Source organism: Triturus cristatus, chromosome 8, assembly GCF_964204655.1.
Source record: "Triturus cristatus chromosome 8, aTriCri1.1, whole genome shotgun sequence".
Taxonomy (NCBI): domain Eukaryota; kingdom Metazoa; phylum Chordata; class Amphibia; order Caudata; family Salamandridae; genus Triturus; species Triturus cristatus.
The window spans coordinates 857,392,938-857,419,539 of record NC_140591.1 but is presented as its reverse complement, the minus strand read 5'-3'; the positions used below and the strand labels follow the sequence as shown (position 1 = coordinate 857,419,539).

The 26,602-nt window shown below is 43.4% G+C and overlaps 1 protein-coding gene across 2 annotated transcripts in view; it reads left to right on the top strand.

The window, feature by feature from the left end:
- The window catches only part of CMSS1 (cms1 ribosomal small subunit homolog), a 1,297,886-nt gene that overhangs the window by 1,130,799 nt on the left and 140,485 nt on the right, over nucleotides 1-26,602 (top strand). For both annotated transcript variants that reach the window (XM_085622368.1, XM_085622369.1), the window contains exon 3: nucleotides 9,894-10,003. In XM_085622368.1, coding sequence (XP_085478494.1) covers nucleotides 9,894-10,003 — 110 coding nt within the window. The remainder of the gene's footprint in view (nucleotides 1-9,893; nucleotides 10,004-26,602) is intronic.

The window sequence follows — 26,602 nt, the reverse complement described above, 5'->3', positions numbered from 1 at the left end:
ATTTTTTTATGTTGTGTTTTCACTTTCTTGCTGTTTAAGTGCTGCATAAACACTGTACACTTCGCCTCTATGTATGACAGCATTTGTGCCACGCTACCAGAGTGTTAAGCACTGGTTAATTTTGTGACTTTTTGTGGTTTACCCTGACAAAGATTGTGGCTGTTGCTTGAGTAGGATTTCCCCCTTCTTAACCGACAACACATTATCCCACAGGTGGGGATTCTATAAATTGTTCCATGTGTATCTGCTAACTCTGGTTTTCATTATTTTACTGTGCTTGCAGTCTGTGATCGCAGTGGGCCCTAGCTGTATAGTCTAGAAAATGAGATGTGTATTTGGCTCAAGCCTTCGTTATGTTGTATCCAGGATCTGCCTTGGATGTATGAGGCTGGTGTTTTTTTTACTTGGGGAGAGGAGCTAGATCCATTCAGTTTCGTTACCATTTAGCTTGGCTACATCTGCTCTAACAGATGAGGAGCCATGTACAAGATTCACTGATTTTATGGCTGTCCCACCTGCGTGGCCAGGATCTCCCAAAAATGTGAAGAGCAATGTGTTATTATCTCCTTCTTGGTGTTTTGGTAACATTTGAGTAGGGAACTTGCGGGCGGGTGAGGGCTTTGTTAAAGGATTCTGCTATTATAAGCAGGGCATAAATCTGTTGAGTCTGGCTTACCTTCTACATCAATGCAATAGTTCTCAGTGTGCTCATGCCTGCACCCGCATTTTCCCTTCGACCAGTTATTCCACAAAGTGTAATGAGGTGTGTAGTGTACACCGAGAAAGGAGATTGCATGATTCTAGTACTATTGACTTATTTATTGTCTCTGAAGAGCAGTTTCCAAAATTAAATGGTGGCATAGTTATTTTTCTGAAGGACAGTCAATCATGCCTGTGGTTCACGGCAAGCCTTTAAGATGGCAGTGGGGGTTGCTGACTCCTCAGGCTTTGGCAGCATGTCCTGGGAGAGTGAGTGCAGAAGACAGAGCCTCCTGTTCATACTGGTCTTGATACTTTCATGACAGGTTTCAGAAGCTCCAGTCCTTCGCTCCCTCGGGTATGTTTTGAACCCGATTTCTCCACATCCCAAGCAATGTGTTTGTTCTTGGCCACTTCATTGTGATTGGATGAAAAAGGTGCTCCTCTTCGAATTAGGTGTAAGCCTAGGTTTACCTTGCTCATCTCTTCTGTGATATTGGCTGTCTCATTGTAACCATGTCTCTTAGGTTTCATTAGCCTCAACCCAATATATTCCCTGCCATCGAAGAGTTGTGACTTGTCTAATTTATGAATATCTACACCAAGAGCCAACGAAAAAAGCTACAAAGAAACCATTTGCACCTCCTCTGCGGGATGATTTAAATAATGAAATAAAGCTGAACTTGGGCTTCCTTCTAGTTCCCCTAAAATGTAATAAATACATGTCTTATCGAACCACATTGCCTGAATTTTGAGGAACCCCTTCACATTACCCCTTGTGAGATGTTTGAAAGGGACATACCGTTTGCTGGTGACTTGTCTCTTTCGGAGTTAGTCAGACAAGCACGGTTTCCTGTAACACATCCTTCTTTGATCATACTGGAATCGCAATCAAATATGCACCGTACCTGATCCACTGGCCACCCCCCAGGAGCTCCATATGAGTCGCATCAGCCCAAGAGTGGCCTTGAGGGCCATCAGATCCCTAGTGTGGGGTTTGGCTTTAGCTGTTTGTGCTGATTCTGGAACTATCCTTCAAGCTGCTACCGATCTGGAGTTACCACATTGTCAACCACCGTTGGACGCCAACCTTGAATTCCAGTTCCCTATTGGGATTCAGTGTATGTGCTTGGTCCTATGGGTGACCCCAGTGAAGGTAAACCTTGATGGTGCCAACCCTTTCTTACATATATGACCCTAAAGTTAGGTGCTCCCTAGGGGGCTACTTGATTCCCTGTGACGTGTAAATAGATAATAAAGCTCATGACACCTGAAATCATGATTTACTTTATTTGGATCGACCCTTGTTGGTTGAGTAGTATTTTTTAGGGATCAGGCAATTTGGACCATTTTTAATTAAAAGTCAGAAGCCTGGGCGTGAGCATACTCAGTTGTCTAGTTTGAACCCTAGCGGGGAAAGGGGGCGAAAGGCCTACATTAGCAGCTTTCTTCATTGCATTTGGTTGGCACGTCAGTCCCATTGGCAGACCTGTATTTACAAAGAATGTAGTAAAAAATCAGATCTGATATAGCCGAGAGTCCACAAACGCTGCCTCATACGTTAACATCGGCCATAGGTCTCAATGTTAACTAGAAATGTTGGCCACTTTGTTGTGTTTTTAAGCATCTCTTTATTCATTTGATTTCAAGAACCAATAGCACATATGTGCTTTTGCCAGTCAGCATCTCCACGTGTCTCACATGGCTTAATGCGTCTTACAGCATTTCACTCATCACTGTTCATTTGCTCTGAGTTCCTCTTATAACTGCTTACATCTTTATATTACATTTCAGTACAACCATCAGTCATGTACGAATATCATCCTTGTGGGCGGCCTAGCCGTCGCGGTGGTCCTGTGTCTGAAGTGAAAAGAAGAGTAATCAGTCAGTTTCTCTCCAATATTTTATCTGAGCTTTGTTTTACTCGTTTGTATCGCCTCTCCTTCAGCCCATTTCCATTTCTTCCCACTACTTCTCTGCTCTAGGACTTTCCTGATGAATTATTTTAGTTGCTACAGCGTTTTGCTGATAGCAATATATTTTTGTTTGCGTCCCTAGGGTATGGGAAGTATTCCTATAACAGGATCTTGGGATGTAAGAAAATCTGTAGGCAATACTTTCTCCAGTACTGTTAGAGACAAATGTCCAGACTGCAAATCACTTAAAAGCTGGAGCTACGTTTCGAGTGGTCGAAGTAACTTTCGTGAAACAGGCCCATTCTGTAAAACATACTAATCAATACAGTTTACTTATGAAAGAGGGAGCCCTAACTATGCACATGTGATTTCCCTATTGCATGTTGGTGCCTCCAAATGTTCTAGAATAGAGGTTTCACTTACATTACACCACTCTGAAGTATCAGAAAGTGATGGATGGAATGCTTGAATCAATCTCAGTCTCTGGTAATCAGGGCCGGACTGGCCGTAGCGGGCACCGGTCAATCCCCCAGTGCGCCGCACGGGTGGGGGGCGGTTTTGGGCCCCTGGGGCCGTTTTTGTTACAGGGCCGTTTTTGCAGCATAGCCGCAAAATCGTCCCTGTAACAAAATGGCCAAAAACCGGCCCTGGCAAAGAGCTCGGCGCCCCTCCCCCCCAACGGGGGGGCGGAAGGGGGACGGCCGAGCACTTTGCCAGGGCCGGTTGTGGTTCCCAGTCCGGCCCTGCTGGTAATTACTCTGGGCCCCGTCCCAATCCATCATTATTTTGCAAATCATGCAACCTCAGTTTGGACTCAGTCGTATGCAGATCAGTCTTGACCCTGCTCTAATGGTAACAGTCTAGCCTGACCTGCCAGGCCAGGTCCTCCCTGAACCGGAGTACAAGCAACCCAGGACAGATTTAGCTCTTATGAAAGCTCATCAGCTAGTTATGGCTTGGTTCCAGTGGCATGGTGCACGGACCCACGTCTGGGAATACCCGCCCCACTTAAGGCGCCGTACTGAAGTATACAAATAAGTGATGGATGGAAAGCTTGAATCAATATCAGACACTGGTCATTACTCAGGCCGCATGCCAGTCCAGTGTCATTTTTCACACTATGCCACCTCAGTTTTGACCCAGCTGTATGCAAATTAGTCTTGATTCTGCTCCAATAGAAACAGTCCAGCCTGAACTGCCGGGTCGTCCCTGAACTGGAACACAAGCAACCCAAGATCAGTTTCGCTCTTATTAGAACTGATAAGCCTGGTATAGCTTGGTTCCAGTTGCACCCTGTTCAGTTAATTAGCTCAATTGTGGCATCTGTTTCCTTTATGCTCATGTTATCCTTATACCTGTGAGGAGCAGAGCCAACGAGTGCATTTAATGCATGGAGTCTAGTCTTTTGAATTGGAGTGCACTCGACCTCAGTAAGTGAGATTTCTGGTTGATTACATTAGAGTATATTTGGGAGTCTATTTGCTGAACAAAGGGACCACCTGTCCCAGTTTGCTTCAGGGCAGGAGGTGGAGCCCTGCAACCACCGTCACCTGTGCTGGGGCCTGCAGCGATATTAAAGCGCCTCCTGACTCCCACGGTTTGGGACACGCACAGGCCTGTCTTTACCGGTCATCGACTGGAAGAGGCTGGGCTGGGCCACCCCTCTTGGCTCCTGTTGCTTAAATTGCTGCTGTTCTGCCCTTGTGAAATTACCCAGCACAAAGGTTCTATGTTTCTCTTACTGTTGGTTTTCCACTAAAGGGCATGATTTACATTAGATTCTTGGGATATGGGCAAGGGAAAAGTTCTCCCAGCAGCCCGCACCACCATAGACAGCTTTGTGGTTGAGGCGGTTGATGTTATCTCCAAGGAGATTCAACTGGCTGAAAGAAGACTTTCGCATACTGCTGAAGATGTGACCCCTCAAGCTACATCCTCTCCTCTACCCCTCTCCCCATTGCCTACTTTAGCGACTTGCCCTAGTGCTAACTGTGGAGATGAATATCATATTCAGTCTTTCATCCTGGCAATGAGGGCAGAAAGACCAGGGTGAATGGAGAGCAAGCTCAGACCAGAGTTAGTGTGGACACACCTTTCCCTGAACTTGTTCCTGTGGCTAAATTCAGAGAGATGTCATTTAAATCAAAGGCAGGTATTTCCAAATCTCGTAATGCATGTGGGAATCAGCAGCCCTGGGACTTTAGCCGCTTGAGCTCTGACACAATCACTTGGGAACACATCAGAAGGCCGCTGTCTGAGCTACTTGATTGTAAACTTCATCCATTGTATGATCGCCTTAGTGTTATGAAGGAGACCTTGAGCAAAATTAGACTGGGTGGGGAGGGTTGTCTACCAGACGGACCTAAGGAAGGGCCGAGAGCAAGTACTGGAACCCTTGTCCATGCATTCCTAGTTGGAGTGGCAAGTGAGATCAGCCCCAGAGAAACTGGTATTAGATAACCAAATAAAGTAATGAGTGATCCTGCTCCTTTTGCTGCCCCCTAGTGCTGGAAAGCAATGTTTGTCCCAGTCGTAAGACAGTGAGGAAGGCCAATACATCTCCTGATGTGGTTAGCAGTTGCACTTGTGAAGTAGCCCTTCCTGTGATTAACTTACCTCCTGGCTTCTTGCCCATATGTGGCCATTTTAGTCAATGTCCCCTGTCTATCTAGTGCTATTGAGTCTACTCTTCAATTAAAATATAAGGTGATACATTGGATGTATAGCAAAGAGGGCAGTGGTTGCAATCTTCGGCGAGTTGGGGGAATAGGGCCGCTTCCTAGTCAACCACAAAGGAATTTAATCATCATAAATTTTCATCACGCCCTTGGTAGCCAGTCGAGTCTTTTGCCAAACAAACACAGATCAAGGTTCAGCCAAGGCATATAAACGTTGTACCTTTGGGGTACTTTTACAAACATTTAGCCCCAAAATCTAGTAGACTCAATCAAATACAACCACCATGCCGCTACCAACACACGGCTCAGCCGCTACATGGGAATAGGTACCAGGTACTATCTGGCTTGGAGGACAATGATTGACAGCTGATGGGGAAGCATGGCTTGGCTATGGTTCCATTAGTAAGGGCTTCATACGACAATCTAGTACTCCCCCAAACATCATCCCTGTCCCAAGTCTCCCAGCGAGTATTAATAATAAAGGGCTACCTCAAGGAGAGCTGAATCTTTCCCCTGTGGGTGACCGGTTCGAAGGCTTTCAGGCCTCTGGGTCTAAGAGCAGTTTTGATACCGATTTGGGCCCCTACTCAACCATACTTAGTTTGGATATTCAGATTGCTGACTCTTCACACCCTGATGCCATCCATACTAACCGGGTCAGCATGATTACTTGTGACTTATCTGCCCACTCCCAAATTGACCATGATGGCTTACATGGATTTTTGTGTACTGGTAATTATCTTCCAGTTGATTAAGTCTTAAATACCACACTCACTGATTCCATAGGCACTTTGTCCCCACCCGAGTGCACCTCTAAAAACAATCATTAACCTTTGATTTAGGTGGTTTCTTGGAATGTAGCTGGCCTTAAAGCCAAGATAATGCAATCACCATGGGGTGAATTCGTCGACAAACATGACATATGCCTCTTCCAAGAAACATGGTCAATAGTACCGCTACAAAAAGTGGGGTACTTGTCTTTGCAATTCCCAGTTAAGCAGAGTATGTTTGGAAGACCTATGGATGATCTAACAATATGTGTGAAGTCCTCCCTAAACTGGAAGATTCGCCAATTAACAATTGATTTTCCTGACATACTAGGCATTTAAGTAAGTAAGGAGAGGGATCACAGTGTGATGATCTTCAGCATATATGCACGTGGGGTTCAGGGTGGATGTGCTTTGGAGACCATTCAGTCTCTAGAGGCACATCTGGCTAAGTTTAGTTCAAGTTCATATCTGATCCTTGCTGGGTACTTTAATACTACGTTTGAACCCCTAGACGTGGATGATATTGAAATCACTGGAGAGGAGGATGAATCTTGGGCTATCCCCAGCTGGAGTTTCACCCAGTCAAAAGATGGACACAAGCCGCTCTTCAGTTGAAAGCGCTTTCCATTGAATTGAGGGTTGGGGCTTCTAATGGATGTACTAAATCTGATATCAAGGCGGCATATAATTTTAACCATTTGTCCAAAAGCCGAACTGATTATATCCTCGTTGACCTAAGATTCTGGTCCAGAGTGGATGACATGGTAGTACAGAAAATAGTGGAGAGCGACTATAACCCTCAGTGTCTCACGTTGCTTGCTTTGTTTGATAAGTATACAATTGACCCTGTAATGCCATCTAGCATTGACAATGTTGTACACACATCTGATAAATGTCGCCTTAAATGGCGTCAGGTTATTGTGAAGCCAGAAATATTGTCCAACAACAACAAAGATGTCCAGGCAACTCTGAGTATCATTGCAAAAAGTATGGAAAAGGAGGGTGGCCACTTAGACTTTGCATAAAGGGTTTTCCAAGAGGATTGCAGCTTAGTTTTAAATTTCCCCTACCGCTAAGAAGAAGCCCCCCAATGGGTGGTTTAACAGGGAGTGGTGGCATCATAGGCGCACTGTGGCGAGGGCGATCACATTTAAAAACCCAACCATGATCGCAGCCATCAGAAAGAAATATGAACATAGTATGTTGAATGCAAAGAAGGAGTGGGACCCCCAGTTACTGCGCCATATCCGGAACCTGAGACAACAGGGTATACACATCACGATATATCTGTAAGATGTTTATGCTCCCACTTGATGTATCACCAGTATATACAGATGTTATGTACCACCACTGGACGTACAGTCTGACTTAACTATTCGAAAACTGTGTATGATGTACAATGTGTGAAATATGAAAATGGCAATAAAAATGTTTTAAAAAAAAGGAGTGGGACAGTTATTGATGGCAGGAGCTAGCGGAAGCGTGTTCATCCAAAGGCTGTTAACGCTTCTGGAAACTAGTTGCCAGTGGTGCGAATTACTGGGGGCAAGAAATGCAAAACCATGTTCCACCCTTTGATGGCTTACCCATTTTGCCACCCTGTACCATGGGGAGGAAGTCCCTGCTACCAAAGGCACCCTGTGGTATTGTAGCCTCCAGAATTTATGCACGTATATAAAAAGGGTGATAAGTCTATACCAGCCAATATATAGGCTCATTTGCATTATTGATGATGTCCAAAACGTTTTTTCTCCTTTGGTTCAGTCAGAAACGCAAACGTGGATATCAGACTGCGGTAATATAAGGCCGCTTCAAGTGGAATTTGGAGACAAAACTTATACGATAGACCAGGTCTTTTGGTTTGTCCTAATTATTTGGAAAACTGTCTTGATCGGCAGGGGCAACTTATTTGTTGCCTTTGTTGATCTAAAATCTGCCTTTCCCCTAGTTCTGCACTTGAGGCTGTGGCAGGACTTGAAGGTGATGGGTATGCCTCACGATATTCTGTATCTAGTGATTGGGCTACATGAGATTAACTTCACCCAGGTCTGATGGGGGTCTCGGGGCCAATTGGCCGATAAGATCCCAGTGCTGAAAGGCGTTCAACAATAGTGTGCATTGGCCCCCACTCTTTTTACTTTGTATCTAAATGGTTTGGTTGACTATCTTTCTGACTGCTTAGCGGATGTCCCCGTTATAGCTAACACCAAGATTCCTATATTGTTATTTGCATTTGACACTCTTTTAATATAAAAAACTCTGAGTGGTCTGCAAATACTTCTTAACAAATTTGCTGCATTTTGTCATGTTCGTGGCTTAAAAATCAACACTGTCAAAATGAAATTTATGGTGTTTAGCAACCATAAAAAAGTTTAGGGACAGCTGATGCTAGAGGATAAGGCCCTAGAGAGGGTTGATTTATTTGATTACTTGGGGATCAAACTTTTGGCCAGTAAGTCATGGTGTTGACATATCAATAGGGCTTGCTTGAAGCACATAACTGTTGGTGACACCCTGAAAGAACATCGACCATCTTTCACCAAGCCGATAGTGCCAGCTTTACAGGTGTATGAGGCCAAGGCCCTTGGCTCAGCACTATAAGGTGCTGAGCTGTGGGGCTTTGATGTTGCCTCTGTGTTGGAGCGATTGAAGAACAGTTTTTTAGGATCACTGACCTCCCTTCCATCTGGTACACCATTGCACCCTCTATTTTTTAACAGGGGAGTTAAAAAGGTGCTCTTCAAGTACCCCTACGACCTTTGCTATTCTGGTGAAGATTATGGACTTCTCCAAATCTGGCCAATTATTCTGCTGCCTTACAAGACATAATTAAGTTAGATAGATTTCACAAAATCCCCTGGCTGTCTTCAACCATATAATTGTTGGCTTATATAGTATGGGGACATTTGGCTCCACCCTACTCTACTCCAAACCTCCTCCAAGGTGGCGCTAAAAAACAGTGTTGAGCACTCAAGGTACAGAGTTAGGAGCAAAATGTTGCAGTCACTTCACTGACGTGGGAGTGTTGAGGTTTAAATCGGTGCATGGCCTAGAGAAGTACTGGGGCTTGATTACGGTGTCTTTAGACAGAAAGTGATGCCATCAATTCAGAGTAGGGACGCTCCCTCTGAAATCATGCAATGCAAAATGGTTGGGATCTGCCTCTGGAAAATGCCCTTTCTGTCTTGATCAAACCAAGTCTATACCACATGTTTTTTGGATGCCTGGCTGACGTCTGGCACCCATTTGCTGTCAGCTAAGCACATCTAGCCACTGCACGTCTCTAAGGCTATTGAGATCGAACCCTTCCATACGGTATGCCTGTGCAGTAGCAAACTTTGCGGCTGATGTAGGTGAAAAGAAGAATTGTCATAAAATGATCATGTTTTGTATATTGATTTTAGGATAGCGATGCACTGGAACTGGTTTCATCAAATTTCGAACTCTGTTATTTTAAATATTTTGTGTGTTTGTATGGTGGGTTTTAATGTCATTGTGACACTTCCTCAATAATGTAATAATGAGCTGCGTTTTTCTTTTATCTCTATATATATATTTATTATATTTTGTTGTTAATGGCTTTGCCGAAATAGTTATATTTGGCTTGATTGTGCTAAAAGTCATTTTAACATTGAATTGTTTGTCTCTAGTATACTTGACAAAGCTAATGTCGCTAAATCATACATAGGTCAAGCTCTACACTTGCAGAATTATGCACTTATTTAGCTTGTGGTTGGAAATGTATCTCCTATAGAATTAGCTCTCTGAAATTAGTATGAGCAAAACTCATATTTTAAAAATAGCCTTGTTTATTATTTTTTACACCACAGTATCTGCTGAGAGTGGAAAAAAGAAAAACAATATGAAGAAAGCCAATTTGATCAAAAGAAAAATGACAGAATCAGACGATAAAGCTCAGAAGGCAAAGAAGAAAAATAAGGTAATTACACCACTTGATGAACAGCTCTTTTTTACTGTTAATGCATGCTAAACCATTGACTATTGAGAGCTCCACTGAAGAGAATGGAGTGGCTCGGGGCCAGCTATGGCTGGTAAAGGCCTTCTGCTTCAACATTCCAACCGTTGTTTTTTCAGTTTCTCCCCTTTTATTAATTTAGACCTTTCTGGCCCCAGTGAGTAGAATTTTTAACCGCATTATAGGTCCTCATACTCGAGCTATAGTGGCCCTCACCCTGATCATAGGCACTCAAGACTCACAGTGGCGGCTCCTCCGCTATTGTGGAGGAGTGTCTCCCCACTGCTTTGAGCAGTGTAAAGGAAAGGAAATATAAAATGAAAATAGCCTTAAGTTACTGTCATTTTATGTTAGCTTCCATGTGGGCGGGTGGGCGGATAGGCAGGGCTGCTCTGCTCACGGAGCAGGACACGAGAGGAGTGGTTTGCCCACTCCTAAGTGCGCACTGACTGTTTGGTCGACTTTCTCGGGCCGCCCAAACCAGTCATGCTCTCTTTCCCCGTTCTCCATGCAGGCTGCATTACAGCCTGCGTGGTGGACAAGCCCAGGCCCCCAGGGTTGAGCGACGAACCAGGATGCTCAAAACCAATCACAACAATGCATTGGAGCATTGTGATTGGTCAGGGGAGCCTGAGTGCTTACCAATCACAACGCTGCATTGCAGCGTTGTGCTTGGTCAGGGGAGCCTGGCTTCCTGTCCCACAAGGAAAGCAGGAGCAAGGAGCAGAGATGCGGCAGTTGGGCTGGCAACAAGGTAAGTGTTGTAATTTGTTTTAAAAATTTGTTTTCCATTGCACTACCTTGCGCTTGCGTCCCTTTCAGCGCCCCCCGCTAGTCATGTCGGCCACTACTGACGGCTCAGGCATATAATTCTATATAAGAGGCTTTAACAGCAGTTATAGCCCTTGGCTGTGGATTGTGATTCTATATTAAATGTAAGTAGGGGCAAGTGCTGTACACTTAATAAATTCCCTGATGGGTTTTAGACTGTAGTTATTTAAACAGTTTTGATATCACCTGAAAATACAAACAAGCGCCCATGCGCCACAGTTCAAACTTAAAGAGTATTACAAAATCGACATGTGAACTACTAAGGGGTTAAAACTTTACAGCCCACAAATCCTGCTAAAGTATTCAAAAACATGCAGATCCCAGTTGGAGCTTTAGAATTGTTTGGCCTTCCTCTTGTCATGAAAAGAAGAATCCACCGCTTAACATCGCACAAGAAAAAGTTGAAATAATTGGCATGTAGATGACACTGCAGCTCAGTACTTTACTTTTAAACGTATTTAACTGTCTTGACTGAAAATGCCTGAAGTGACACCCCCGTAATGTTTTTTAGTATTCACATTAAAAAACAAATGCTTCCTAAATCACATATTCTAAGAATGACCCAGTTAACATAGTTGTGAAACTACCTCCAAAGAAAATAATGTTAATAGTTAGAAAGCTATGTTTTTAACAGATTGTACAGATTAAGCTAAAAATATATATTTCACAACATTTTACCCTAAGACCCAAAGGGCATTAATCATAGTCTTTAGAAGGCAAGGGAAATGACCTTTTAGAAAGCTAAGGACTGTGTTGGTAAGTGGACATTTAGAATTGAAATCTAAAGTTGCAACTGACTGGAAAAATGCATTACACAAATATTTCCTAAGCATGCTCTGCAGTCTCTCATTGTTCATGTACATGTATCCATTTGTCAAGTGTTTATTTTATATGTTTTAAGTTTTAGGATTCAATAATATATTTTCAGTTATCCAGCCACACAATATGTATATCCAATATAAATTGGATCACACTAACTCAAACTCCTTTGTATTGAGCCTCCATTGAAAAGGTTAAATAGGAAAATAATCGAATTACATGTTCTAAATTTCGTATTTGTTGTACTTATTGTACTTAGCAAGTCAAACACATTTCTGTTGTACATGGTCCTCGACATTTTCTGGAAAATTAAGACACGCAGACTCTCTTTGTACTCAATGGAGTGGCTAGCTGGTTCAACAAAGGGTGGACGTGTGGTGATTGTCGATATGAGTGTCTCCAGGGTGATTTGTAAAGGCACTCTTCCCTGGGTGACCAGTTTCAAACAGTAGTCCATTCACATTCTCGAGCTTGGACTACTCTTAGGTTGATGGTCTTCTCCCCTGTACCCTCTGGGTAGGAATGGTGCTGCTCTTATGAGCAGGCACGCCCTTGGAATCGATGTAGGGGTGCCACCAGTGGTAGCTCATAGATTCATATGTGTATTCATAGCCTTATATGAGAACGCATAATCCCATAGTCAAGTGCAACCTTGTATATAGAGTAATGGCAGCTTCTGTCCTCTTTAGGCAACCCTAAGATGTCTTAGTTGCATAATGTAGACTCGAGACTAACCCGAGGTGACAGGTCACTTCCCAACATCTCCCCTTTGTTGAATATCCCAAAGCTGATGCAGGTTCCTGGTGGACTGCTCTATGTTACTTTCTGCCTCTAGGTTTGTTGTCAAGATTAACAACCAACACTCAGGGATTGAGAGTGGCTTGCTTCCCTGTCCCATTTCTCTTTCCATGTTGAACCGCCCTGGTCTGGGCCTCCTCTAGATAACATAGTGCAAACAAAGTAACTGGGTCCCCTCGCTAGGGTGACATTTCAGTCTTTCAGCTGCTCCCCGACACTTCCCAACCTCCTTCGACAGAGTCTGCATCTGCCATATCAAAACTCACTACCATTCTCATACACAAACTATTTTATTTCCACTTCCTGCACTACGTTTTTGCAATTACCCTAAAAAGCATTACCAAACAAGATAGGTATGGCTCCTGTCAAGTGCGTCCACACTAAGTCATAACATGCAGGGACCACACTCACACTGCTGCCCTCCCGTAGGCACATCCCCCATATTGCACTCACATAAGCACAACTTTCAACCTGTATACTATTACTCTGCAATCACAACAGGCGATGCTAATCTTACATTCACACAGGCGCATCCCTCACAATGCAGTCACAGAGTTTGGACAGATGGTGGTATAGGAGACAGGCTGAGTATCTCCGCATTGGTCCACTAATGTAAATAAACACTCTTGAAGTAAGCTACACTGAATCTTGAATGCCCACTGAATTTCTCTCATAAGCCACACTTGGACCAGCACTGCAGCCTATGTCAGCCTGATCTCTGTTGATGTTTGCAGGAATATTGGCATTAAAAAACACAGTTCCAATTGCTTTCTAAAAACACAATGTGGTGTTTTTTTGTAGTGCAAGCATATGCTAAAATAGAGTAAAACAAAAGACAAAACATGCTATCTAAAAGTGGAGGGCATGTGCTTCAATGAAAAAAATTTAAAGTAACATTCCAAACTTGTCTACCATCTTGGAGTAGTAAAGAAAGATAGAGTATGCAGAATACCATTTCAAGATGGTGGAATAGTTTTTAAGTTTGCAGCAGTGATGCTTGACACTCTGCATAAGAAAGTTGTGGTCAAATAGCAATGTAGCTGAGCTGCTGGTACTCTTATTACTCAATTAGAACTAGTCTGCATTTGCAGGTGAGCAAAATACTGTATCTTAGACTACTTGACACCCTAAAGACCAAAGCTTATCTACAAGGCAGAAACCAAACATTGGCAACAATTTATGTATGCTGTTCTGAAGGGCTGGCCTAATATGTGAATGACACTCTGACTGATGAATAACTGAAGTGGGCTTAGCTAAAGCCCATTTCCTCTATGCAAGATTATGTATTGTTTTTTTAGAAAACATGGGGCTGGTGAGATAGCTAAGTCTTTTGGTCAGAACTAAAACACATGGAAATAGATGGACAAAGAGTGCAGGGGGTCCTTGCCTCACACATATAAGGCATTTAGCACTGGTCAAAAGCATCACAATTTCCCCGGAACAAGTGTGATACTGCAAGACTAGGGCACGTTTCCTTTAAAGACTTGGAACAAGTGTGGTACGGCAGTGCCAGCTAGTGCAAGCTTCTTTAAAAGACATGGAACGCATGTGGTACTGCAGGGTCTGTGCAAGCTTTATTAAAAAAAAATGGCACAAGGGTGGCACTGTAAGACCAGTGCAAATTGCTTCAAAGACATGGAAAAAGTGTGATCCTGCAAGGCTAACCAGTGCAAACTTCCTTCAAAGACATGAAATAAGTGTGGTATTGCAGGGCCACTGCAAGCTTTCACCAAAGACATAGAACAAGTGTGGCAATGGGCAGCACTATTTAACGCCTCTCTTAAATATAACAAACAAGCAGTATTTCAGATTTGGTACAAATGAAGGAAACAGCCCTGGGGTGTATTGAATGAGTGCAAGCTTTACTCACATGCATAGCACGATTTCCGCACACAAAACAGGAACGGCACCAGACAGTAGTACACGTTTCCCTCACACCCAGAGAACACATACCGATCTGGTCAGAAACAATACAAGCATCTCTCGCATGCAGAGAACATGTACATCATCGGCAGCATCTGTCCAGTCCTGCGTGTGCACACACAGTGTGCAGCATTTGACAGCAGTGTGACTTCCCCTCACATGCATCACTAGTTCAAGATGGTCATCAAAATTGGAAGCTAATATATCCTCATGTACAAAACAGGTATCACACTGGCAGCAGCATCCTAGCTTATTGCAGGCACAGAATAGACAGAGTAAAGTATAGATGCGGGTGAGCCACTGAAGGCTTGAGCCAGATGCTAGGTTCTAATTTAGTTTTAGGTCCTCTTGAGTCCTCGAACCCAAAAAGAGCTGTTTTCTCATGGCGTCTGCCTGCTTCCCATGCTTGATCCTTATGCACTAAGAATAAAAGACAAAGCATTAAACTTTGATTTCAAACAAGAGCGAGAAAGCGATACCAGTCTAGTGGCTAAATTGCACAATGTGAGACCAGAAAACATGGGATCAATCCCACCTTGGCGGCTTAACCAACTTGGTGATCCTAGGAAATTATTTTATTTTATCGTGCTTCCTATTTTTTCATTACTGCATATGAGAAAACCTTGAAATAAGTGGGGATGTATGCTGTTCAAAAGATTCTCTTGTGTTTGACTTAATGAACCATTATGTTGCTACTTGTCAAATAAGAATATAGTCCACATATAGGGTGCACATGACAACTGACTTGCCTCTAGTTCTCTAATGGTATTGTCGTTGGAGTGGGAGGTGGTAGCATGAATGTTTCTAAGTTCATGTTTAAAAACTATCACTTTTAATTAACACCTCTCAATGCAGTGGTATAATCTAATGTACTAAGATGAAACTCTTGTTAAAAAAAAAAACAAAATACAATTTTTAAAGTTTTAATGACACATCATACATTTTACATAATATTTGGTGCACGATCTCCATGCCAAATGTTCCTATGGCCCAGCTCATGTTTGGGTTCTTGGAGCCAAGACTGGCTCTCAGAGTCAAGACAGACACTTCATTCAATACTCGGTTTTAATTTGTTGTCTTGCCCACCTCTACTGCAGTAGTGTGTGTAACTGTTACTCAAGTTCTACCTCTCTCAGTATATCACTTTGGAAAGCAACACCTGGTTGTGCCAGATTCTTGCAGCTTTCCAAGGAACTGAGTATAACTATTTCTACCTCTGGTTTCAATAAGGAACAATTGTGCTTTAGCAACCCCAAGAAGTTGTTTAAAGTTACCTGCGCATTCTCTTAGCAAAAAATCAACAAACAACCCTCCACTCATTAATTTTCCCAGTTCCAGTTCTCTGTCCTTAGTAAGCAATGTTCTTTTACTAACTGACATTGTCTGTCTGCCACCCAGAAGTCTGATTGCAGTCGTTACTGTGACTGTCTTGTCTTCAGAAGCCACCTGGGCAGCATGGGAATACCTTTTTGTTTGACCTCTGATGGCGTCAGGCAGCCATGGCTGAATGATACACACTCCATTTACAAAAGTGAGCATGCGGTCTGCTCAGCCATTCAGTACGCATGCAATGAGGCCTTTGCAGTGTCCTGCTGGTACTTCAGTAGATTCTGCTGCTTGGAGTCTGACTCCTGCAGCCAAGCGAATTGGATGGATCTAACAGGAAGCTCCCAGAGCTGTAACAGCTCCTGTGGCCCTGGTAAGCAGTGGTGCTGGAGACATTTTGAGATTGGTGTGCTGCAATCAAAGTTACATCACTAAACTCATAGGGATTCTGAAAAATCCAAGAATCACACACAGAACAAGTGTCTCAAATAAGCCACACTTATTCAGCAGGAGAATGGCAAGGGTGTAGTGTGTAGCTGGTGTTGAATTTAGGAGTACACTGTTACAAATATTATGGTGTGGTAGCCAGTCATTTACAGCACATTTTCCATTGTAATGACCACTAAATTTGCACAGACATCTAATTTTACTTATAAAACTATATAGTGCACAAATAATAATGTGTGGAAATTGGGTTTTGGCGAATATTTGTCATTTGCGCATCATCAAGCAAAGTGTCTTGATTTGTTTTGATCCTATTTAAATCTTTAGTTCCACCTCTCTTTAAAATGAGAAAAAAACACTTCATTTGTGCTTTCCTGTTTTGTTTCGAAATATTTGTACAGTTCATTAATAGGTATTTAAATTTTGTTTTCTTTAGAAGAAAACAGCGTCCTATATACAGCCTTTATTTTCACACCAGCAAGGTTTTCACATAGTTCACTTTACAAAATCCTCACACTTTGTCGTAAGAGAAAGAAAAGTAAACACTAGTCTCCATTGCGAAAAGAATAAGCACCAATTTGTCATAAGACTAGACTAACATTTAAACTCTGTCTTTGAATGCACAGCAAATTTGATATGAAAAAACGAAAATGTGATGTCCTCTTCAATGCTCGTTCACAATTGGAACTTAGCAAGTTTATTTAGGTGTCCTTTCAAGGCTTGAGGGGTTGTTGTTGGGGGGCCCCGGTGCAGCTGCACCACTGGTAGCTATACCCTTGTTAGCTCTGGCCTCTCATCAGTGCTATCTTTCCATGTTCTATCAAACTGTATCCTGCCAGATTAAACACACTGGTTTTCCAAGTTTTAAAGGCTGACTATCTACTAGCTTTCACAAAATACCCCTAGTCTCATTTGAGAGTGCTGGAAAATAAAATAAGTATTACTATAAGAAGGGAATATCACAGTGGGAATATGTTTTCTTGTTGGGGTCTAGGTTTCTGGCCAAACTCTCTATCTGATGACTCTTAAGAAAAAACTGAGTTTTACATCTTTAAAAATAAGACCAAATGTGTGGAGCCATCTCTGCTGCGACAGTGCCTGTTAAGTGGCTCTTTCCATGATAGCCAGTCTTATCATAAAGTCTAGTCCGCCCAATCATGTTTAACTCGATGGGCCTTCACTATTTGTGGTCTCTAAGATCATCTGACTTCATCAAAATACCAGGAATCACAGCTGAGGGGGGGAGCAGCTTTGTTCAGTCAAAGAGCCAGGTCTTGAGGGTCTTTCTGAAGATGTGCAGGGTGGGGGCGCACCTGATGTTGATCGGCAGCTCGTTTTAAATCTTGTCCGCGATGTAGGAGAAGGTTCTTCCACCTGTCCTTGCTCTGCGGATCCCCGGGGTGTTGGCGGATCAGAGGTTCCTTTTGGGTGTGTGGAACAAGATTCTGACTTTGAGATATTGGGGTCCGGTGTTGTAGAGTCATTTGTAGGCGTGGGTGAGTATCTTGAAGGTTACTCATTTCTCGACAGGGAGCCAGTGGAGGCTACGCAGGTGCTGGGTTATGTGCTTGTGTCAAGTGATGCTGATTACGAGTCTGGCTGCGGTGTTCTGTATGGTCTGGAGTTTGCGGAGCAGAGACTTGTTGATCCCGGCGTTGCGGGCGTTTCCCTAGTCCAGTCTGCTGGTTATGAGTGCATGGGTGACGGTCTTCCTTGAATCGGTGGGGATCTATTTGAAGGAATTTCAGAGGATGCGGAGGTTGTTGAAGCAGTTGGAGGTGACAGCGTTGACTTGCTGGGTCATGGAGAGAGAGGAGTCGAGTACGATGCCAAGCTTTTGGGCGTGGTCTGTGGGAGTGGGGGGGTTGCCAAGGGCTGTGGGCCACCCAGAGTTGTCCCATGCAGAGGGGATGGTCCGAGGACCTCTGTTTTCTCTGAGTTGAGCTTCAGGCAGCTGCTGCTCATCCAGGATGCCACGTCTTTCATTCCTTCCAGGAAGTTGAGTCTGGTGGTGATGGAGTCCTTGGTGAGGGAGAGGATGAGCTGGGTGTCGTCGGCGAAGGATACTATGCTGAGTCCGTGCTGTCTGACGATGGCGGCGAGGGGGGCCATGTAGATGTTGAAAAGCGTGGGGTATTCCGCAGTTAATTTCGGTGGGTTCAGAGATGAAGGGTGGGAGTCTGATTATTTGGGTTCTGCCGGCGAGGAGGGAGCAGAGCCAGTCTGGCAGTTCCCTGGATGCCGGCTTCGCGTAGTCTGGTGGTGAGTGTGCGGTGGGAGACGGTATCGAAGGCTGCAGAGAGGTCGAGTAGGATCAGGGCCGCGGTGTGTCCTTGATCTAAGAGGGTGCGTATGTCATCTGTAGTGGCGAGTAGAGCGGTCTCCGTGCTGTGGTTGCTGTGGAATCCAGATTGGGAGGGGTCGAGGATGGAGTGAGGATGGAGTTTATCTGGACCTTATTGCAACCATCTCAGTATTTACAAGCAATAAAGAATTTGCTCTACTAGTAGCCGATTTATCCACTATTGTAGACAGCTTTCTTATTTTTAGATCATTCAGTATTACCCTACAGACTGGTTATGGCACCAAAAATGTCTCCTATTACTTCCGCTGCACTAATACCTCGTCTACTTCTAGATTGTGTTTCCCATACCGGATCATTAAACTGTTTCACATGGTAAACCTTTGGAAAAACTATACAAAGAAAACATTAACCGTGCCATCTACGGGGCAATTTAAAATATGCATACTGTACACAAATAAAGTACACTTCAGAAATCACAGGCTCCTGTTCCTCAAAAAAAAGGTCATTCTTCCCACTTGCCTTGAAACCATGGTCACATTCGCTCTTCTCTAGGAATAATGGGTCTATATAACTCTGTTCAATGAGTATACAGAGCTTTCCCTTATGTTGCCAATCTAAGGTCAAAGAGGGCAAATTTCCCTTCACCAATTTCTTTACTACTCCACCTTTGGTGTCTCTTAAGATATTTATCAGTTTTAGATTTGGACTCTAGATTTCTCCTTCTGTCTTCCCCTAAATTCAAGAATTTCTTCTCCACATCTGACATTGAACAAGTCAAAATATGTTGGTGTGTATATGGCGTGTCTAGTGACTTAAGAGACGCAAAATATTTGCTTACAATCTCTGCACCTTTAAAATGCGGATTCTTATTCAAATGTCTGAACAGAGGAACTTCTGAAAGGACTAAATCATGATTCAAAAAATATTGGGAACTACCCTCTCTATAGAATAGGCGTAGTAATAGAATACAAGAAATTACATATGTCAAAGTTATGTGGTTGTAGGTGATATCATCTGCAACAGACTCAGGAAACTGGGTACAAACATAACAAACCCCTGCATCCATAGTGTCAATGTATTCATAAAGCAATCTAAAGTAGGCGTTAGAAGAAAAATCTCCCCTCAATAGATTTCTGTGCAGTTTCTTACTCCCCCACAACTGTAGGTTCCTATCGGCAGGATGTGGTGAAGTAGGAGCAACAGTAGGCTTGAGTTCTACTAACCTATATGTAACTGAATATATCCCTGTAAGCAATACGATTAGTAGTGCAACTATTTGTGGGCCCCCTATGATGTATCAACGCCTATTAGTATTAGAATTGGCTTCCATTTCTTCATTGGAACCTAAACCATTGGAATGTAGCAACTGCATAGTCTTCTCTGTCGATTTCCATCTGTGCAAGCAGCAAAACCAAAGTTCAAATGATATGCAACTAAATTATGTACAAAGGTCTTCATGAGTCTTCCTTAGCCCTACTCCGTGTTCTTATAAAAGACAATCTTAGGCTCCCTCAGCTGCCTTCTTTATTCCTTATAAAGTCTATTTAAATATCTCTAATAAAAAATGGTTCAAGTTCATTGACAATCAGTACCAAAATGATGCATTTCCGTTCTTCAGCTAGCACAGGGAACTCATTAGGATCCAGAAAAGGAAACTCGGCCACATCCAGAATAAGATGTCTCAAGGCACTCACTCTCACTAACAGAGGAAGTTCAAAAGTAAGATCAAACTGAAGATCAAGTTCCCAAAGTTTCAATTGAACTTTCACAGTATTTCCAGAATTCCCAGAACTTGTTCTCGCTGTCATTTGCAAGGAAGTGTGTCCATTCAGGTGAAGAGTACCTCCGACAGGGCACTCTTGCTCGCATTGACCTTTTGAGTGCAGTCTCCTCTCAACCTCTGTCACTGAGATCAGAATGCTCAGTATCTTTCAGGATGACTGGGAGGTCACCTTCTCCCTGCTGGACCAGTCTCCCTCTTTCCTGCCTTCTTGTCCAGCGTTTCTTGCAGCCACTCACGGTTCCATAGCACTAGGCCCTTTGTGGGGTCCGAGTCTGGCTTAGTCACAACTGCAGGATTAGCCTCTCTCACCTCAGTTTCGACAAGCAACTCTCCATGACCCCCCCTCAGGTCGACCAAGTGCTGTTTCAGGTTCTTGCTGGTCCCCTACAGCTTCACTAACCTGCTCCCGTGGTCTATCGACCACCACTGGTACTTCTGGAAGAGGTGCATCAAGAGGACATGCAACTCAGTGAGTATGGCAGCACTTGACAGCAGTGGTAGTGACAAGGATCACTTGGAAAGGCCCATGCCAGCGAGGCTCCAGACAACTCTTTCCAACATGCTTTTTCACCAGGACCTGGTCTCAAGGGCTAAGGTCATGGCACTGGTCCTGTGGCGGCTTCAACCTGATAAGACACAGAACACACCACATCAGCCAGTTCTTTGCAGTAATCAAGTATCAGATCATAAGTAATGTTCGCAAGCGCATTTGCAGGCACAGCTGGCAATCTCATTGCCCTGCCCGTGATGATCTCATGGGGGGACAATCCTGTCCTACAATCAGGTATGCTGCAGAGACTCATCAACACAAGCGGCAAAACATCAGGCCATTTCAAAGATGTAAAAGCACACACTTTTGCAAGCCTGGATTTCAAAGTCTCATTGACCTGTTCCACCAGACCCGAAGCCTCAGGTCTGTAGCTTCTATGCAGTCTCTGTTCAACCTGTAAAGCAGCGCACAGCATCCTCAGGATTTCATTGTGGAAGTGCTTGTCTTGGTCAGATTCCAAAGTAGTCGGAAAGCCAAATTTGGGTATTAACTCCCTCAACAACAACTTCGTTACTGTGGGACTGTCTTTCCTTCTTGTGGGGTATCTTCAACCCATCGTGAGAAAATACACACAGCAGTCATTGCACACATGAAATCCAAATGCATCCTGTTGAAAGGACCACCTGACCTCCCTATGTGACTCAGTGTTACTGCAGTCCTTTTCCCCACAATATTCTGTTGACACAAAACACATCTGTGGCACAATGCTTCAGCCATCAACCCAAACCTTGGATTTAACCAAGTTTGCCTAAACAACTGGACAATCGCATTCCTTCCCACATGAGTAGGACCATGATAATGTCTGTGGGTAAAAGACTGTTAGGCAGCACTGGTTTCCCATCTCCTGAAACCCAAATCTCATTCTCATTTTGTTTGACACAACCTGCTTTGATCCAACGTTGCTGTTCTGCCTCTGACTTCTTCCTGCAACCTCTTGACTTCCTCCCAAGTATCAGCTGTAGTTAACAAAAGGTTGTAGTTGGTCTCATCTGTTCTCTTATTTGTATTCTCCACATTAAATTTACAAGCATTGTAAGCACAGAATCTTGCAAGATTCTCAGTATATCTGTTGCTAACAGTCACAAAATTATCCCCCTTACAATTTGCCACACATGACAACAGAAATGTATGCAGGCATATGTAATGCTTTAAGGAGTTTGGGGACTTTCTCCCCATTCCGAATGGGCAAACCCAAGGAGGTCATACACCCCCTCTGGGACCATAACTGACCGAAATCATTAACACCAAAGTTGTACTGACTATCAGTGAAGATGTTCACTCTCTGCTGGTCTGAGACACAGATGCTCTAGTAAGAGCAATCAACTCATCCAATTGTGCTGAAAACACTCCTTGGAGCCATGAACCTTCTATTACTCCTGGAACTGTACAGACTGCATAAGCAGCTGGTACATTTCCTTCATGGTCTCCCACATGCCAGTCAGCAACAAACAATGCAAAATCAGTTTCAGGCAATGGCTCATCTTATATATCGAGTCTTGGTTTGGTGCACAATTCAGTAACATCGAGACAGTCAAGCTCCACTTCATTTTCATCATTGTCAGTTTTAGGAAGGGGCAACAGGGTGGCAGGGTTCAAAACAGAAGATCTCTTTATGGTTACATTTTCAGCCACCAGTATGATCTGTTCATACCGGTTCAAGTGGCTGTTTGTCAAATGCTATATGTGAGTACGAGTCAATAGTGTTTCCACAGAGTGAGGAACGTACACCGTTAAAGGATGACCCATGACGATGTCTTCACATCTCTGTATGCTGACATCCACGTCAGCCACAGATTTAAGACATCCAGGCAAAGCCGCAGCTACTGGATCTAAGGTAGCTGAAAAGTAAGCCACAGGTCTACAGGCCCTATCATGTGTTTGTGTAAGCACATAGAGAACACAGCCTTCCCTCTCACTGCAAAAGAGAGAAAATGTTTTGTTGTTATCAGGCATCCCTAGTGCCGGAGCACGGCAGAGGCTTTTTCTCAACTTTAGGAAAGCAACCAAACAAGCATTGTCCCCGAGCATCGTATCCGGCACATCCTTGTGTGTCAGCCTCTGAAAAGGCTTGGCCACTAGGAAAAAGTTGGTTATCCACTGGCAACAGAAGCCCACTATTTCCAAGGACATCCTGACCTCTTTCTGGGTTGTTGGCATTATCATTTGCAAAATCACAGAAATTCTCTCCTGCGCCTTACTAATGACTCCTTTCTCAATATGATGACCAAGATAAAAAACTTCTTTCAAACAGTACTGCAGCTTATTGGGGGGCACTTTATGTCCATTCTCAGCCAAGTGGTTCAACAAAGCAACAGTGTTGGTCTTACAAACCTCCTGAGTATTTGGCACAACCAGCAGGTCATCAATATACTGTACCAGAATAGAGTTGCAGGGCATGACCAAAGACTAAAAATTATTTTTAAGGGTCTGATAAAAAAAGTGAGAGGCTGTCCATATACCCTTTCCCACAAGGGTTGACTTGCCACCATGCCAAAACACAGCTGCTGAGCCTAAATACAAAGAGCAACTGACTGTCCTCATGCAAGTGTATTGAGAAGAAAGCCTGACACAAATCGATGAAAGAGAACCGCATAGCCACACATGGAATTTAAAACAATATCACCGAACAGTTCGGTACGACAGGACAACAAGGATTCACAATATTGTTTATCTTTTTGAAATTCTGCACTATGCGGTATTTACCGCTAGGCTTCTGCAGACCCATAATGGGTCAGCAACTGGACTCCCAATAATCTCTTTCAGAATACCTTTGTGGATCATTGTCTCTATTACTGGAGTTATTCCGGCAACTGTTTCAGGGGTCAAATTATACTGCGTTGTTCTGCTGTAGTCTGCGTTTGGCTTTATCTGTATACGGACAGGCTTAACCCCCTTGATGATACCACTATCCTTTCCTGAAAAACCCAAACTTCTGACCTTACACTATCTTTGAGATCCAAGGGTAAATTTTCCCTTGTCATCACAAGGCACAGTGCAACAGATAGATTCTGATTAACCATTTTTAGGGCCACATCCTCATTGTGTGTTTGTAACGCCACACCTCTCGGTGTGCAGTTAATAGAGCAATTCAACTTAAACAACAAACTCACAGGACTCGAATCACAGACCAGAAAGTCACGATTATGTTCAAAATGTCCTATTTTTACAGGGACTTTCTTAAAATGGGATTCCTCATTTATTGATTAGCAACTCCCAAAACTTGGATGCTTCTTCCCGAGAGGGGTAGGGCTGGAACTTCCACTGTTCTCACAGTAGAACGGGTGGCACCTGTAACAACCAAAAATGATATGGTGTAGCCATTAACCTCACCATCTACAAATGAGCTACTCTGGTCTACCTCCAAGATTGTGCCAAGCGCACAATCTTCTTCCCCTCTCAGGCACCGTCAGGAGGACTGATCGGAGTCAAAATTGTTGACTGTCTCAAACATTGTGTACTGTTGGTAAGGGTTGTTATTCTGAAATGCATTCTGGATCTCATTCGGGATCTGATTTGAAGCGCATCTAAGACCATTTGCAGCTTGCTGTGACATCGGAGGTTGAGGAACTTGCATTACTGAGACTTGTGGCACATTACATTTTGTGGCACATTACATTTTTGAAGCCTTGGTCTCAGTACGTTCTCTGGCTGCATGGAATTATTATTCTGAAATTTTGTAAACCCTGTATTCTGACCTTTATTTGCAGGATTAAGATGACATTCCCACTTTTAATGCCCCAACCTATTACAGTAGTGACACAGGTTAGACCTTTTTAATGTGGCTCCATCGAGCCCAGTACTTTCATCAATGGGGACACCCTAACCTCTACCCTGTGACTGAAATCCTCCTCCACCTTACATCGCTGGGGCTCCCTGCTGAAACACTCCTTGCAATAGAGGACTAGAGTGGTATTCTCTACGAACGGCTGACTTTAACCCCCCCCACCCCAGGCAGCTTTCTTTTCTGTCACCACAAGTTTCTCCTTTAATTTCTTCTATCTCATGTCTTTCTCATCATTGCAATACGTGGCGTATCGCAAAATCAGTCTCATCAACCGACTTATTCTGCCAACAAATCAAATGCTGTTTAATCAGCATGCTAATCTAAGGTATAAATCACGTCACATACCTGAACACATAATTTCCCATGTCCTTGGGCTCCAATGTTTTCATTCCACTGTACTGCTTAAATGCCTGTAACAACCTCTTATAATACGCATGAATTGTCTTTTTGGGTTCCTGGGTCGTTTGATCAATTTTGACCCAGTTAGTGTCTTGGGGTGACACTTTAGACTTCAGCCATGTCATCACCTGGTTTTACTTTCTCATTACTATGGGTGACAGGCCATCAGTCAATGGGTCCCTTGCAAGTTCCCTCCCAGGCCACTCAGTAGCTATCTTCTATGCTGTCCACAAATCACTTGGAGCCCCAATATCAAACGATGTATTCAAATTGGTCCATAAAACTTTAGAGATTTTCACAAATCGTTCAACTTGTTTGTACCATTCCACAGGCTTCTCTCCAAACCTAGGGCGATCATTAGTGAATGATGCAAGATTATGCCTACTCCAAGGTACATGAACATAACCTCCACTAGGTAACTCTTGTAATGGAAAACTTGTATTTACCGCTCTCACCTCTCCGGAATGATCTTTTGCTACCTTTCCTTTTTGACCATTTGACTTCCCACTCATCCAGCTCACTCCAAACCTGGATGCTTTGGATTAATTCCTGAATTTACATTTTCAGCCCTGGTATTCTCAAATTTTCTATATCCTGATCACAAAAGCAGTCGGTGGCTTTTACGTAAAGCCGTTGTCCGCTCCAAATCAACTTCATATTTTGGAGCTATTTCAGATATTTTAGCTTGTCTCACTTTCCTAGTAGCATCCTTGCTCATAAACAAAATTTCCTTTTGCTGATATGTATCTATTCAAGCCAATTCAAGACTCCCACTTACTTCATCTAATTCAAGTTTCAATTGAGCTTTATCCACCAAATTCACTCTCAGTGATGATTTGATCATTCTTTGACTCAATTCTGTACTTCCATTTTCATTTGAGGTGGCATTAGGAGCTTTCACCCACTCATCTAATTCCTGAATATTAAGACTAGATTGTACCTCAGGAGCTTTAGATACCACGTTCACTCTGGGTGTGATACTGTGCGCATTCAAGGGTGGCTCCCATGTGAGCATATCTAGGTCTGGCATTCTCTGGAATTACCTTAAGGGTCCAAACCCTGGCTGGTTCATCAGTGAATCAGCACATGCCCCACGAGGGGAACTTGCATTCATTGGGACCACGGGAATAAACCTTCTTTTTTTTGAGCTTATAGGAACCTTCTCTGGGGCTCTTAACTCAGTTGGAAACAGCCAAATTATGGGTAACACTCCCTGTGGAGTTGAGATTATATATAGGGACTACAGGGCCAATAGTGACCAGGACAGTGAGAGCATCGGGAGCATTCGGAGCTGCAGAGGTGCCAGGGACACAAATCCCTGAACTCTCTCCCATCGAATTTTGATTCATATTCACAGGGCTAGCCCTCATTGCATTAGAATTAACTTTTATTGGTGCAGTAGCAATTCCAGAGTTTTCACTAACATTAAGGCTTCCATCTCTCATGACTGAGGTCTCATTGTATGGAGGGGTGTGTTCTGACAGCAATACAACTAAAAGACTATCACTAGTGTTACTGTCACAATCTTCAACTCTTTCTCCTGGTTCCTTGGCCTTGTCCCTCTTCTTGTTCCTTCTCCTCTCCTTCCCCTTTCCACTTTA